This window comes from Gorilla gorilla, chromosome 15, assembly GCF_029281585.2.
Source record: "Gorilla gorilla gorilla isolate KB3781 chromosome 15, NHGRI_mGorGor1-v2.1_pri, whole genome shotgun sequence".
Taxonomy (NCBI): domain Eukaryota; kingdom Metazoa; phylum Chordata; class Mammalia; order Primates; family Hominidae; genus Gorilla; species Gorilla gorilla.
Window position 1 is genome coordinate 81,624,833 of NC_073239.2, and position 13,650 is coordinate 81,638,482.

General features: G+C 54.0%; 1 protein-coding gene across 9 annotated transcripts in view; it reads left to right on the forward strand.

Moving 5' to 3' along the window:
* Nucleotides 1-13,650, forward strand: part of PLEKHG3 (pleckstrin homology and RhoGEF domain containing G3) — a 39,998-nt gene that overhangs the window by 16,080 nt on the left and 10,268 nt on the right. For all 9 annotated transcript variants that reach the window (XM_055362065.2, XM_055362069.2, XM_019009878.4 and 6 more), the window contains exons 2-12: nt 7,190-7,579; nt 8,591-8,688; nt 9,838-9,907; nt 10,237-10,283; nt 10,394-10,544; nt 10,633-10,764; nt 10,956-11,138; nt 11,309-11,401; nt 11,690-11,776; nt 12,022-12,055; nt 12,396-12,494. In XM_055362065.2, coding sequence (XP_055218040.2) covers nt 7,229-7,579; nt 8,591-8,688; nt 9,838-9,907; nt 10,237-10,283; nt 10,394-10,544; nt 10,633-10,764; nt 10,956-11,138; nt 11,309-11,401; nt 11,690-11,776; nt 12,022-12,055; nt 12,396-12,494 — 1,345 coding nt within the window. In that variant the 5' untranslated portion in view covers nt 7,190-7,228. The remainder of the gene's footprint in view (nt 1-7,189; nt 7,580-8,590; nt 8,689-9,837; nt 9,908-10,236; nt 10,284-10,393; nt 10,545-10,632; nt 10,765-10,955; nt 11,139-11,308; nt 11,402-11,689; nt 11,777-12,021; nt 12,056-12,395; nt 12,495-13,650) is intronic.

The window sequence follows — 13,650 nt, forward strand, 5'->3', positions numbered from 1 at the left end:
CTTGCTGGCAGTGACTAATGTGGAGACTCATTAGGCTAGGAGGAACTGGCTTTGGTCTTGACCTCACCCACTGTTTACCTTTCTCTTGACTGTGTGAGTGGTGAGCTCATCCCTGCGCCATCTCAGAGTCCTTCCAGCAGGCATTTATTGAACACCTAATGTGCCTTGCTCTCTGGGGCTGAAGGGAAGGTATGGGAAAGAAGGCCCAGCCCACTGGGTTTTACTGTATTGTCCAGAAGAGATGCATGTACATATCAAGCCCCAAGACCAATGCTTTAAGTGATAGGGTGTTTCGAGTTCAGAGGAGTATATTACTTCCCTATTGCCACTGTAACAAATTCTGCAATCTTAGTGGCTTAAATCAACACACATTTGTTGTCTTAAAGTTCTGGAGATAAGAAGTCAGACTAGGTTTGCATGGCTGGGTTCCTTCTGCAGGATCCAGGGCAGAATTTGTTTCCTTGCCCTTCCTAGCTTCCCAGGCTGCCTGTATCCTTGGCTTGTGGCCCCTTCCTCCATCTTCAAAGCCAGCAGTGTAGCATCTTCCAGTTCCCTTCTCTCTGTCCCTCTGCTTTTATTGTCAAACTTCTGTCTGACCCTGACTCCTGCCGGATTCCTCTTATGAGGAGCCTTATGATCACATCAGGCCCACCTGGCTAATCCAGGATAATCTTCCATCTTAAGATCCTTGATTTGATCACATCTGCCTTCTATGTCCCTTTTGCCATATAAGGTGACATTCATAGGTTGAGGGTCAGGCTGTAGATATCCTTGGGTGGGGGCGTTACTCAGCTTACACTAGTGTGTATGTTGGGAAATGGTTGAGGAGGCCTTTCTGAAGGAGGTGATTGCTAAATGTGTATAGGCAGAGGGTCTGGGGACACATTCCAGGTTTGGGAGACAACATGGGCACATGTTGGGTAGGTGGGGACAGGGGAGTGTGGATGAACAGCCCTCCCTCTGAGCTAGGTGCCTGGCTTTCCTTTCCTTCCAAGGCCAGGCCGAGGGAACTTTCTGGACTTCAGTTGCAGGCCCAGGCTTTCTCCTGGAGTCCATGTGGGAGGGCTCCTCTGGCAACACACAATCCTTTTCCTTCCTGGCAGCTGTGGTCCTGCTGCAAGGGACCCAGCCAGACTACATGGGCCCTGCTGCTCTTAGGTGGTGGGAAAATGCATTCCCGAGGGAAAATGAATTTGAACCAGCTGGGCTGGGTTTGGGTGGCCCAGAAACCTTGGTCACACTGTTGGCACAGCCTCTGCAGGCAGTCACGTTGCTCACATGCACACAAAGTCATTCCCTGGAGAGCCTTCTCTCACGCTTTATTACGGTGCTCAGGGCTGCTGAATCTCCAGGAGGGATGGGAGGGGTCAGAGTGAGGAAACTGCTGGGAAAGGGGGCAAGGGTCCCCTAGGCGGGGGTCCTCCCCTCCCCCAGGAGAGCCCCTAGGGTGCAGGGAGCAGTGGGAACACACAGGCAAGAGCTGGGCCTCTGGGGACAGTTTGGGAGCCGGGTGGCCCAGAGTGGTGCCGAGCTGTGGGTAAGAGCACAGCCGAGGGATTTCACCATCTTAGCTGAGATCTTAGTTGAGAGAGATCTCTCTCTGGAAGTTCACATTGCTCCCACACTGTTTTTTCTGGGAAAGTTATAGCTTTTCTCTATTGCTTCCTTCTGGCACCCTTTTTGAAGAGATTCCGAAAGTGCCGTCTTGGGGATTGTTTGGGGGAAGGACAAAAGCCGCTGGGCCACCCTGGCTTTGAGAGCCCTTGGAATGTTTAGCAGATGATGTAGTTGAGGGATGAAGGCCACACAGGAGGGCTGCGCCATCGCCGTTCCTGAGTGAGGACTTTCTTTCTTCCTTTCTTTTTTTGTTTTTGAGATGGAGTTTCGCTCTCATTGCCTAGGCTGGAGTGCAGTGGTGCGATCTCAGCTCACTGCAACCTCCTGGGTTCAAGCAATTCTCCTGCCTCAGCCTCGCGAGTAGCTGGGATTACAGGTGCATGCCGCCACACCCAGCTAATTTTTGTATTTTTAGTAGGGATGGGGTTTCCTCATATTGGTCAGGCTGGTCTCAAACTCCTGACCAAAGCTGATCCGCCCACCTCGGCCTCCCAAAGTGCTGGGATTACAGGCGTGAACCACTGCGCCTGGCCACGAGGACTTTCCCTGTGTGCAGGTGCCGTGTGGATTCCTCCCCGACTGGGGCCTTTGGAGCAGCTGCCCCGTGGGGACCCTCCTTGCTCGTTTTCTGCCTGGCTCCAAAGCAGCTGTGGTGCGGTGTGGCTTCTCATTCTTGAGTGTGGGGTGAAGGGCAGTGGATGAAATGATGACATCAGCCTCTGAACCAGAATGTTTTCTGGGGAGTCTGGTGTGCCCACCAGAGGGTTCACCCCCAAGTGTCCTCTTCCCCTCTCCTGCCTTGTCCTCAACTCACTGGCCTGGGAGGGAGAGCCAGTGGGAGTGGGCTGACTCCTGGGCATTCCCCAAGACCAGAGACACACAGTTCCAGAAGGCTCCCCGTAATCCTGTGGAATGGGGGAGGAGCAGGGTCCCATTGCCTCAGTGACAGGAGACCTGAGGACAGAACACTGAGGCTGTTGTGGGTTATGAGGGTGTGCCTTTTTTCTTTCCTGTTGGGTCAGAATGGGGCATGGTGCTGAGGCGTAGTGGGGAGGGGAAGGATGTGGCCCCAGTCTGCTGTGCTGGGAATCCAGGGGCCTGCTGCAGCCTGCCTGCCTCTGCACCTGCAATATTCAGGGAAGCTCCTCCAGAGGGCAGGTATGGGTGGAGGAAGGGTGTAGTTTAGGCTTAAATTTAAAGAAAAAGAAAAGAAACCTCCCTCTCTCCCCCTCTTCTGCCCCTGGATCCTTAAAGGTGTATGTCTGAGCTGCTGCTTAGGCCCATCAAAAAGAAAGCCTGGCTGGGTGTGGTGGCTCACACCTGTTAATCCCAGCACTTTAGGAGGCTGAGGCAGGAGGATCGCTTGAGGTCGAGGCTGCAATGAGCTGTGATTGCACCACTGCACTCCAGCCTGGGTGACAGAGGGAGACCCTGCCTCAAAAAAAGAGAAAAGTCTTTGGGGACCTGCTCAAAGAAGGTTTCACAAGTATAGGACTTGAGAAAGAGAGTTTTCTTTTTTCTTTTTTTTTTGAGATGGAGTCTCATGCTGTCACCCAGGCTGGAGTACAGTGGCGTAATCTCAGCTCACTGAAACATCTGCCTTCCAGGTTCAAGTGATTCTTCTGCCTCAGCCCCCCGAGTAGCTGGGATTACAGGCACCTGCCACTATGCCCAGCTAATTTTTGTATTTTTAGTAGAGACGGGGTTTCACCATATTGGCCTGGCCAGTCTCAAACTCCTGACCTCAAGTGATATGCCCGCCTCTGCCTCCCACAGTGCTGGGATTACAGGCGTGAGCCATCATGCCTGGCCGAGAAAGCGAGTTTTCTAGAAGACTGATTCACTGATTGATTCATATCGCAAGATGGAAGAGGTCATGGCTGGGGCATACTTAAGAGAACTGGAGACCCATATGTGGTAGGATGGGGTAGGCGTGGGTACCTGTTGAGGGTTTGGTTGCTGCCTGCCTCATCACCTCCTTCTCTGGCCTCCTACTTCCCTAGCAGACAGGGTCTTCCGAGATGTGTTTGAAGACCTGAGTTCTCATCCTGGCTTGGGGGAATCTTATAGTATGGAGTGGTGCTCTTCAGGTAGGAAGGAAAGGCTGGCCCCTCCCGGGGAGCACCAGGGGAGGCACTGTAACTGTCTCTGTGGGAGTCTGAGCTACACATACATAATGGTTCCAATCCGGTGTCTTAGGGCCAGAATGCACTCCAGCTGAGTGCAGTGCACTCAAAATGCACTCTGATTGAGAGCGATGCCTCTTATCCGTCACCATCAAACGATGCCTCCTGACAGTCTGCACTAGTGTCCTGCTTTGTACTGAGTGCCTCGTTTGTTCTTCAGCTCTCCCTTTCTTGGGCTCTTGGCTCTTTTCCAGCAAGTCCTCCTGCCCAGGAGAGAGAGAGCCTTGTGATCGTGGGTCTCCTGGTCACTACAGGGCTTCTCTCATCATCCAAGAAGTTTATAGTCCAATCCTGGTGACCTCATACTTTCTCCCTCTTCCTTTCTGCTTACCCATGACCTGTGATCCTTTGACTGGGAATCTGTATTTTACCATATTGTTCCAGCCGGAGAGTGAATGGCCAAAGGTCACATAGTAGCAGGTCCAAAAACTGCCCTAAGGAATCTTGACTCAGTCCTTCCGAGTGTCATGTCATAAGCCCCAATCCTTCAGGTCTTCATATGTCCCCTGCAGCTTATGCTGAAGCAAAGCCATGGCAGCCAGGGCTGTGACCAATCCTTTGCTTGTGGCCCTGTCTGGTGTGTAGTCCATTAGGGAGGGAGTGGGCAGGAGAGCATGAACTCTGGAGCCTCAGTGCCTGAGTTCAAGTCCAGGCTCTACCACTTACTACTTCTGTGGCCTCAGTACCTGCATGTATAAAATGAGGGTAGTAAAAGAACCCACCTTCTGGAGTTGTTGCAAGGGGTTAGGCACTTTAATATGTACAGAGCGCTCAGAGCATTTCAGCAGTTGGCTGTTATGCTTTGTTTTAGCCTTAGGAGATATGAGCTTAGTTTGCAGACAGGTAGCCTATGATCAATCAGAGAGAAAACTTCTCTAAGTAGAAAAGATATATTAGTTTCTGGGTTTGAAGTGTGCTTATGTTGCTATCCTCTTGCAGTGGGATCCCCAGAGAGGGACCCTCAAAAGGTCCCTTTTAGAGACAAATCTCCCTAATGGTGTGTGTGTTGGGGTAGGGGTGGGGCTGTGAGTAATCTTTTGCTTTAAGACTGTGAACTGGCTGGCTGTGAAATCCATTTGGGAGTGGGGCCGTTTCCATTTAGCTTCCCCAGAGAAGCTGACTGACCCCAGATGTGATCTGGGAAAGGTCTTAGGCTGTAAATCCCTGCCCCTTTGTTCCCTGCTGGGATGGTGGTGGTGGGTGGGTGGGGTGCCTGACTGCAGTGCACTTTGAAGGACATCAGAGTGCCACAGGGCTGGGGGGTTAAGGGCTGGGGTGGAGCTTGGGTTTTTATCTGTCAGTGCTGGAATGACATGGTGTTGCCCTGCCTGCTGGTTCTGTAAAAGGCATAGCTGATTAATTGTAAAGGCCCTTTTGAGGAGGGAGGAAAAAGCAGCCACCCTACAATTCCCAGGGGGCTCTCTTCTGAGCAGCTCAAAGAGCTTTACCAAAATGATCCTGCTAATTAGCCCTCTGGGCATTGCACTGGGCTGCCACTGAGTCCCCATCTGCAAGTTGAGAGGCTCATACAGAGCTCCTTGGAGGTGACCCCCTCCAGTGAGACACAGTGACAAAGTGCTGTGCTCCAGAGCATCCCGGCCAGGTTAGCAGCAGGTGTTAAGTAGGTCTTGAGGCGCTTGATCTGTACCTCAGTAAAAGCATCAATTTGTTCACCTTTGTTGTTCATTTGTTAAATTGGCCCTTAAGACCCCTGCTTTTTAGTAACTAATGGTGTAGGGCAGAGGGTCTCAAACTAGTCACACTGTCTCAGGCCAGTGCTACAGTAGAAGAAACCTGGGAGGTAGTAAGAGAACACAGAAAGAGTTCCCCAGGTTTGCGGGATATTGGAAGGTTCCTGGAGGGGGCGATGTCTAATTGGAGACCTAAAGATTGGATGTAAATTACATAGGTTGGGGGATGGTACCGTATGGGGTGGATGGGGATGAGATAACGCCAAGGCAGAGAGAACATTTGCAAAAGCCGGAGACCCAGGGGTGTTGGTTTCCAGGTTGAGGCATAGGCACAGAAAACCAGGGGCCAGTGTCAAGGGTTCCCAGAGTAATGACAGCTTCTAGATTCTTCTCCTTGTAGCTCAAGTCTCTGCCCTTCAGTCATGTCTGGGGTCTAGTCACTTCTGAGCCCTAGAGCTAGGGGTAGAAGACTCGGGTCAGTAGGGGTGAGAGGGATGCCCAGGAACTTACTGTTTTCCTGTGAAATAGCAATGAAATGTGTACTCTGCAAAGTGGCATTGGTGAGCTCTATGGGGTGGGCATGGGTGTTGCATGGGGGTCCCTGTCCTTCCCAAAGGCTGCAGCCTGAAGTAGTCTGGCCACTCCACCCTTCCGTCCCCCAGCTGCTCCAGGTGGGCCTGCCTGTGAGCCACACCATCTGCTTTGGGAATAAAGTCCACCTGAGGCTCTGTTTGCCTCACCTGGGTGCAGTTTACTGCTTTCTCTGCTGCCCCTGCCCAGCTGTGCCAAGGGGAGCTTACAGAGACTCACTGATGGCTTAGCCCTGGGGAATTTCCTGGGGCCTGGGATGAGTCAGAGGCAGCCTGTACCAGGTGCTGGGGTGGGGCTGCGGAGTCGGGGGATAATGCTGGCTCAGCCAGTCAGTATCCAGAAAGTTTCAGGTTTGTGGTGAAGCCGCCGGTGCCCCTGAGGTTTTGCAATCTTAGGGAGAATATTACCCCTGTTATGTGTCTTGTCTTAACATTGTAAGAACCAGATCTTTGCCCATCCCTGTACAGTGACCCCAGCACAGGCCACCGACAGGGGGGCACTTGGGAAGTTCTTCTTCACAACTGCCATTATTATCACCATATTGATGGTGTATGGAGCACGTACCCTATGCCAGGCATCATGCTCAGAGCTTTACGAACAGCAGGTGGCTTCATCTGGGAGGACACCGCCATGGGGTAGGCTGTATCCATCCTCATTTTACAGGTGAGGAGCTGAGGCTCTGAGGGACTAAGTACTGTGCCCCAGCAGCGGGGCTGGGCTGTGAATTCCTTAGAGGGTACCTGGACCACTGTGCTGGCAGGTGGACTTGGGCACCATCATCAGTGCTCATAGAGTCTGAGAACAGGGCCCTTCTTGGGATTCAGTTTTGTTTTGTTAATTGTGTTAAATGTAAATACACGTAACATAAAATTTACCATCTTCACCATTTTAAGTGTACAGTTCAGTGACAGTAGGTACATTCATATCATTGTGCAACTGTCATCACTGTCTATCCACAGAACCTTTTCATCTTCTAAAACTGAACTCTGGACGCACTAAACAATACCTTCCCACCCCACCTGCCCCCACCCCTGGCAACCGTCCCTCTGTTCTGTTTCTGTGGGCATTCAGAGGTTGACCCTTCATATGTCTGTCTTGTTGCAGAATCTCCCTGGGGTGCCCTCCCCAGGCAGCAATGCCAGGATGCCTGTGTCCACCTCCCTCCACCAGGATGGCAGCCAGGAGCGGCCGGTGAGCCTGACCTCTACCACCTCCTCGTCGGGCTCCTCCTGTGACAGTCGCAGTGCCATGGAGGAGCCCAGCAGCTCCGAGGCTCCCGCCGAGAATGGGGCAGGCTCCCCGAGAAGCCGGCATCTCCCCAACAGCAACAACAACTCCAGCAGCTGGTTGAACGTGAAGGGGCCCCTCTCCCCGTTCAACAGCCGGGCAGCGGCAGGGCCTGCGCACCACAAGCTCAGCTACCTGGGCCGAGTGGTGCGGGAGATCGTGGAGACAGAGCGCATGTACGTGCAGGACCTGCGCAGCATCGTGGAGGTGCGTGTCGGAGGCCTTGCGGCACAGTATTCTAGCAGAAGCCTGTTTCACCCTGGGAGGGAAGCTCTCAAAAGACCTGCTTCCCATAAAGTAGTTGGAGAACTGGGGTCTCCCACCCTCGCTGACTGCACTGTGAAAGCTCTTGACCCCTCAGGCTTCCCTAGGACCTTGGGCCAGATCAGTAGCTTGGGCCGACAGGAGTGAGCATCGTTGATAGGGTGGATCCCCAGCTTGCCTGGGAAGATGGCTTTAGAGAGCCTGTGCCAGAGAGACTGAATGGAGTGAAGACATGGGCTCTGGGCCTGGCCCCATGCATCCCCTGCCCTGTTGTTTCCTGGCTGTGCAGAGCCTCAGGTTCCTCCTCTGTAAGAGGAAGCGACACCTACCTTGTAGGTGAAGGGCACGGAAGGGCAGCTGTGTGGCTGCCACTGAGGAAGCCCTCTGCCCCACTGGCTCGGGGCGTGGATTAGTTTCCTAGGGCTGCCTTAACAAATGACCACACACTGGGTGGCTTAAAACAGCAAATGTATTCTCACTCAGTTCAGGAGGCCAGAAGTCCAAAAATCAAGGTGTTGGCTGGGTTGGCTCCCTCCAGAGCCTCTGAGGGAGTAGGCGTTCTATGCCTATCATCCAGCTTCTGGGGTCCTGGGAGTCTTTGACATTGTTGGCCTGGAGGTGCAGCCCAGCACCTTCCCATCACCTTTTTCTTTGTGTCTCTCTGTGTCCTCCCTCTCCTCTTATAAGGACAGCAGCCACTGGATTTGGGGCCCACCCTAAATCCTATCTGAAGTCATCTTGAGATCCTTAACTAATGGCATCCACAAAGACCTTATTTCCAAATAAAGTCACATTCTGGGGTTCCAAGTGAACATGAATTGGGGTGGACACTGTCTCACAGTAGGCAATGTCTGTGAAGTGCTGTCACAGCAGGGCTGAAACAAGGTGTGGCTAGGGAAGGTAGTGGGCAGGGTTGTGCCGGGGGCTAGGTTCTGACCACCTCCCTCCACACAGGACTACCTCTTGAAGATCATTGACACACCTGGGCTGCTGAAGCCAGAACAGGTCAGCGCCCTCTTTGGGAACATAGAAAACATCTACGCACTGAACAGGTGTGTGAATGGGCCTGACACTCACCACGTTCTGCCTGCGAGGCCCACCTCAGGGCCTAGGGAGGAACCCTGGATGTCCCTGGTCTCATGGGCCTGTGACATGTGGGCCTGGGGCCTGATCTCTGAGGACAGGGAAGGGTTGTCCATCTCTGTGCCCTGGGCTGATGTGCTTTCTCTCAAGGGCAGATGGGGAGGTAATTTGAGGGTGTGTGCATGTTGGGTCCATCCTGAGCCGGTGCCCCCTCAAGGGGCTGCTGGGCCCTACCTTGCACACTGGTTCTCTTCCCTGTGGAAGAGAACCTTCCCCGTCCTTCTCATCTTCATTTTCCATTTGCACATCTGTTAATTTCTTATCCTCCTTTCCACTGACCCCAAGGACTCCCTGGAGATGATCTGACCTATTAGTGGATTGCACAACCCAGGCAAGACACATGTGGGAAGCCAAACAAGGCCTGACGAGGGGCTGTGTCAGGGCAAAAGGCATGGGTCTCCTGCCTGGGACCACAGACTCCCCAGGGAAAGTGCACTGCTCTGGAGGGGCAGGGCTTGAGGGAACAGCGGTGCTAGTACAGGAAGAATCGTATCCCAGGCCCCTTAAGATGGGCAGAGGGAGCTCTGGCTGTGTAAGCTGGAGAAGTCTGGGAGGGCAGGGTGCAGGGAGGACTTAGGCCAATGGTGAGGGGTTGGGAAAAGAGGAGGAGCACAGAGGGAGGAGGCAGGGAGCAGTGTTTCTAGGGGTGCCAGGACTCACCTGTCTCTCCCCATGTCCCACATCCTGGGCGCCCTGGCTCCTTTGCTAGTCCCCATTCTCTCTCCTTCACCCTTTAATCCTCTGCTTTTGTGTGTTTGACTCCTTCTGCCTGCAGAGGAGCTGTGTCCCCTCCCGAGGTGGGTATGGGGGTCCCCTCTTCCTCTCCCACTTGTTGAGCCTGTAGGTCTCCCTGACTTCCTGCTTTGTGGCTGCTTTGTGCTGGATACTTTCTGTGGTTGCTGCCTGGGGCAGGACTCCCTCTGAGGCTAGAAGCCCCAGTTCTTTAGCAAAGCAATAGGGCTGGCTGTCAGTCAGGGTTTGGGAGGTTGGGGAGGGGGCAGTGAGGGGCATTGTCCTCTGACTGCAGAAGGTACAGTGGCTGCTCTCCCCTCACCCAGCCAGCTCCTCAGAGACCTGGACAGCTGCAATAGTGACCCCGTGGCTGTGGCCAGCTGCTTTGTGGAAAGGGTAAGAAGGGCTGGGTCCTTGCCTCTGTCCTACCTTGCTGAGAGCTCAGAGAGACAAGAACTGCCAGCATAAGAGGACATCTGAGTCCTGGGGATCCCTTTCCAGGGAAAGTGCTGGGTGCTCTATCTTGAATGAGAAGGGTGTTCTGAGGGGAGCCAGGGCTGCTGGGTGGATGGGATGTCCTTGACAAATAGGTATAAAGATGGCTCTGTAGGCATTTGGGAACAGGGGACAGAGGGTGCTCTGGGGGCCAGGGGCCTATCTGCTACCACCATCTTTACCGTCAAATGAGAATCTCCCTGAAATCACTATTTTTGATCTCTTCTTAGAGCCAAGAGTTTGATATCTACACTCAGTATTGCAACAATTACCCCAAGTGAGTAATTGGGGTGAGAGGGAAGGCAGAGCCATCTGGTGAGTCCAGAGCCCCCCACTTCCTCATCCAGGCCTTCCCCAGGTGGTGACTGGCCCTTCTCCCATTCCCAGCTCCGTGGCCGCCCTGACGGAATGCATGCGGGACAAGCAGCAGGCCAAGTTCTTTCGGGACCGGCAGGAGCTGCTACAGCACTCGCTGCCCTTGGGCTCCTACCTGCTGAAGCCAGTCCAGCGCATCCTCAAGTACCACCTGCTGCTCCAGGTAGCCCCTCGGTCCTCCCAAGCACCTGGGGCCTGGGGAGGGCAGGGCCTTCGGGTCAGGGGCACCTAAGCGTCTGTCTTCTGTGCAGGAAATTGCCAAGCATTTTGATGAAGAAGAGGATGGCTTTGAGGTGGTGGAGGATGCCATTGACACCATGACCTGTGTGGCCTGGTACATCAACGACATGAAGAGGAGGCATGAGCACGCGGTCCGGCTCCAGGTGCTCTGGGGCTGGGACGCCGGGGGAGGGGCAGGGCTGGGTGGGCCAGGCTTCCGCTGGGAAGAGGGACTGTGGCCACCCTGCTGGGATGAGCTGGGCAGTGGCATTGGGGGAGCCTTTGTGGCAGGGTTTGCAGAGCCTCCTAAGGCCCCAGTGGCCTGACTCTAGGGATTGGGGCTCCCCTGCTGCAGGAGATTCAGTCACTCCTCATCAACTGGAAGGGGCCCGACCTGACCACCTACGGGGAACTTGTCCTGGAGGGCACATTCCGCGTGCATCGCGTGCGCAATGAAAGGACCTTTTTCCTCTTTGACAAAACACTGCTTATCACCAAGAAGCGGGGCGATCACTTTGTCTACAAGGGCAACATCCCGGTAACCAGGCCCTGCCCCATCTCCTCCACCATCTTCTCTCCTTCCCAAAGGATCTGGGCTCCCCTTCTTGTCTGCTTCTTGGGGCTCCAGCACCACCCTTCTGAGATCACCCTCCCTGCTTCCCTAGGCTGTCAACCTTGTGCTTGACTGTCCTTTCCCTCTGCCCCTAGTGCTCCTCCCTGATGCTGATCGAAAGCACCAGAGACTCCCTGTGCTTCACCGTCACCCACTACAAGCACAGCAAGCAGCAGTACAGCATCCAGGTGAGGGGAAGGTGGGGCTCAGGGGCTAGGGAACAAGATGCCCAGGGGACACCTGCGTGGGACTCCTGGCTCCTCTGCTCGCCTAGCTGCCCCAAGCCCCAGTGTCTCCATCTGTGAGGCAAGGATCATTGCAGGCACCTCTCAGGGTCAAAGTGAGGAGTCAGGTTAACCTCACAGAGGCCCCAGCGTGGCCCCACTTTTTCTCCCTGGGTGGAAGCACTGTCCATGCTAGACAGCTTCAGGCCTGTAATGATAACCACTGGGTCCCTTTCCCTTGGGTCCTCCCAGGCCAAGACAGTGGAGGAGAAACGGAACTGGACTCACCACATCAAGAGGCTCATCCTAGAGAACCACCATGCCACCATTCCCCAGAAGGTGAGTTCCCCCAGCTCCTGACTGGGTGCAGGGAGAATGTGCTCCTCTGAGCCAGCTCTGCAAGGTCCATTGGGGGCTCACCTTCTGGATTTGGCCTCCAGTGGACAGTGAGTGTCAGTACAGCAGATGCCCCGGGCCTTGGTGCAGCACTGTGGGGTGTCCTCGTACAGCAACAGTGGGTCCTATGGGCAGGGAAGGCCGGCACATGGTAAGGTAATAACCAGGTGTGTTTCCTTCCCCTTCAGGCCAAGGAAGCCATCTTGGAAATGGATTCCTATTGTAAGTGTACCCTTTTCTGCCTGTTTTGTCCCTAATCGTGCACATTGCTAGGTCAGGCTGCATCCTGGGGAAGCTTTACCTGATAATTTTATTCCAGGAGCAGGGAGGGCGGGGGTCTCCTGTTAAGAGCTGGGGGGTGAACTACATGATTAAGGATGCTCTCCTGCTGAGTGGTGGGACTCTCAGTGCCTGAAGCTCCCAGCTGGAAGATGGAGGGAGCTCTGGAGGCTCCTGGCCCTGGAGCTGGGTGGGTATAGAGGTCTGGCTGGGTATGGACAGGGTCTAGGGTAGGCCAAGGCCAATTGGGAATCAAAAGCTTGATCGTCTCTCCTGGGTGCAGATCCCAATCGGTACCGCTGCAGCCCAGAGCGGCTGAAGAAGGCTTGGTCCTCCCAGGATGAGGTGTCCACCCATGTGCGCCAGGGGCGCCGGCAATCTGGTAAGAGAAGGGCTGTGGAGGCAGGAGGCCTCTCCCTCACACCCTTGCCCAGACTGGGGACTGTCTGCGGCAGTGTCCAGGGCTGTGGCTCTCACCTCCGCGGGAAACCCTGGGAAAGGCTAGAGCGGGGCTGGACACACACCTGGGGCTCATCGTCTCCCTGTGCTGGTGCTCCCCACACCAGGTACCTCTGGGCCCTCATTGCCTACCAGGTCTGGAGCCCACCTTTTTCTTACTTTTTTCTTTTCTTTTTTCTTTTTTTTTTTTTTTTTTGAGAGATGGAGTCTTGCTCTGTCACCCAGGCTGGAGTGCAGTGGCTCAATCTCGGCTCACTGCAACCTCTGCCTCCTGGGTTCAAGCGATTCTCCTGCCTCAGCTTCCCAAGTAGCTGGGACTACAAGCGTGCACCGCCACACCCAACTAATTTTTGTATTTTTTAGTAGAGATGTTTAGTATATGTTGGCCAGGCTAGTTTCGAACTCCTGGCCTCAGGTGATCCGCCCGTCTCGGCCTCCCAAAGTACTGGGATTATAGGTGTGAGCCACTGTACCCGTCCAGCCCACCTTTTTCAAGGCCCTAGGAATACTTGCTCACTCCAGCCTTGGCACCCCTTCTTAGCCCCCTCCCTGCTTTGCCTCTCTGGAATACCAACACCAAGTCATTCAGGAGTGACACTTGGACATCGCGGATGGCCCCAGCCCAGTCCTGGAACAACCGAGCAGAAGCAGGACCCGGGGAAAACGAGTTCAGTGGCACCAAACCCAGACAGGAAATATTTATTTTGGGTCTCAGGAAAAGGTTCCATTTTCCTCCCTTGAGTTTTCTTCCATTCCTGGACTTGCTAGGATGTTCTTGGATTATTGGAATGAATCGTCTATTTGAAAAGAGAAAACCTTGCTTTTATTCTTAACTCCGTGGTGATGGGTGTGTGTGTTTTCAAAATTGGTTTTTTCGTTGCTATTTAGTGCAAGGCCCAAGGACCTTGCACTTAAGACCTGGCTTAAGCCAGGTGTCTGCCAAACATATACTCAAGGTGGGAGTGGGGGTGAGAATTGTCTTTAAGACCCTGGGAGAGAAGGATTCTAAAGTGACTGAGAGTGGTGTCCTGGCTTGGGTCCCACAAGTGTGTTGGGTTTTGATTGGTGATGACCTGTGG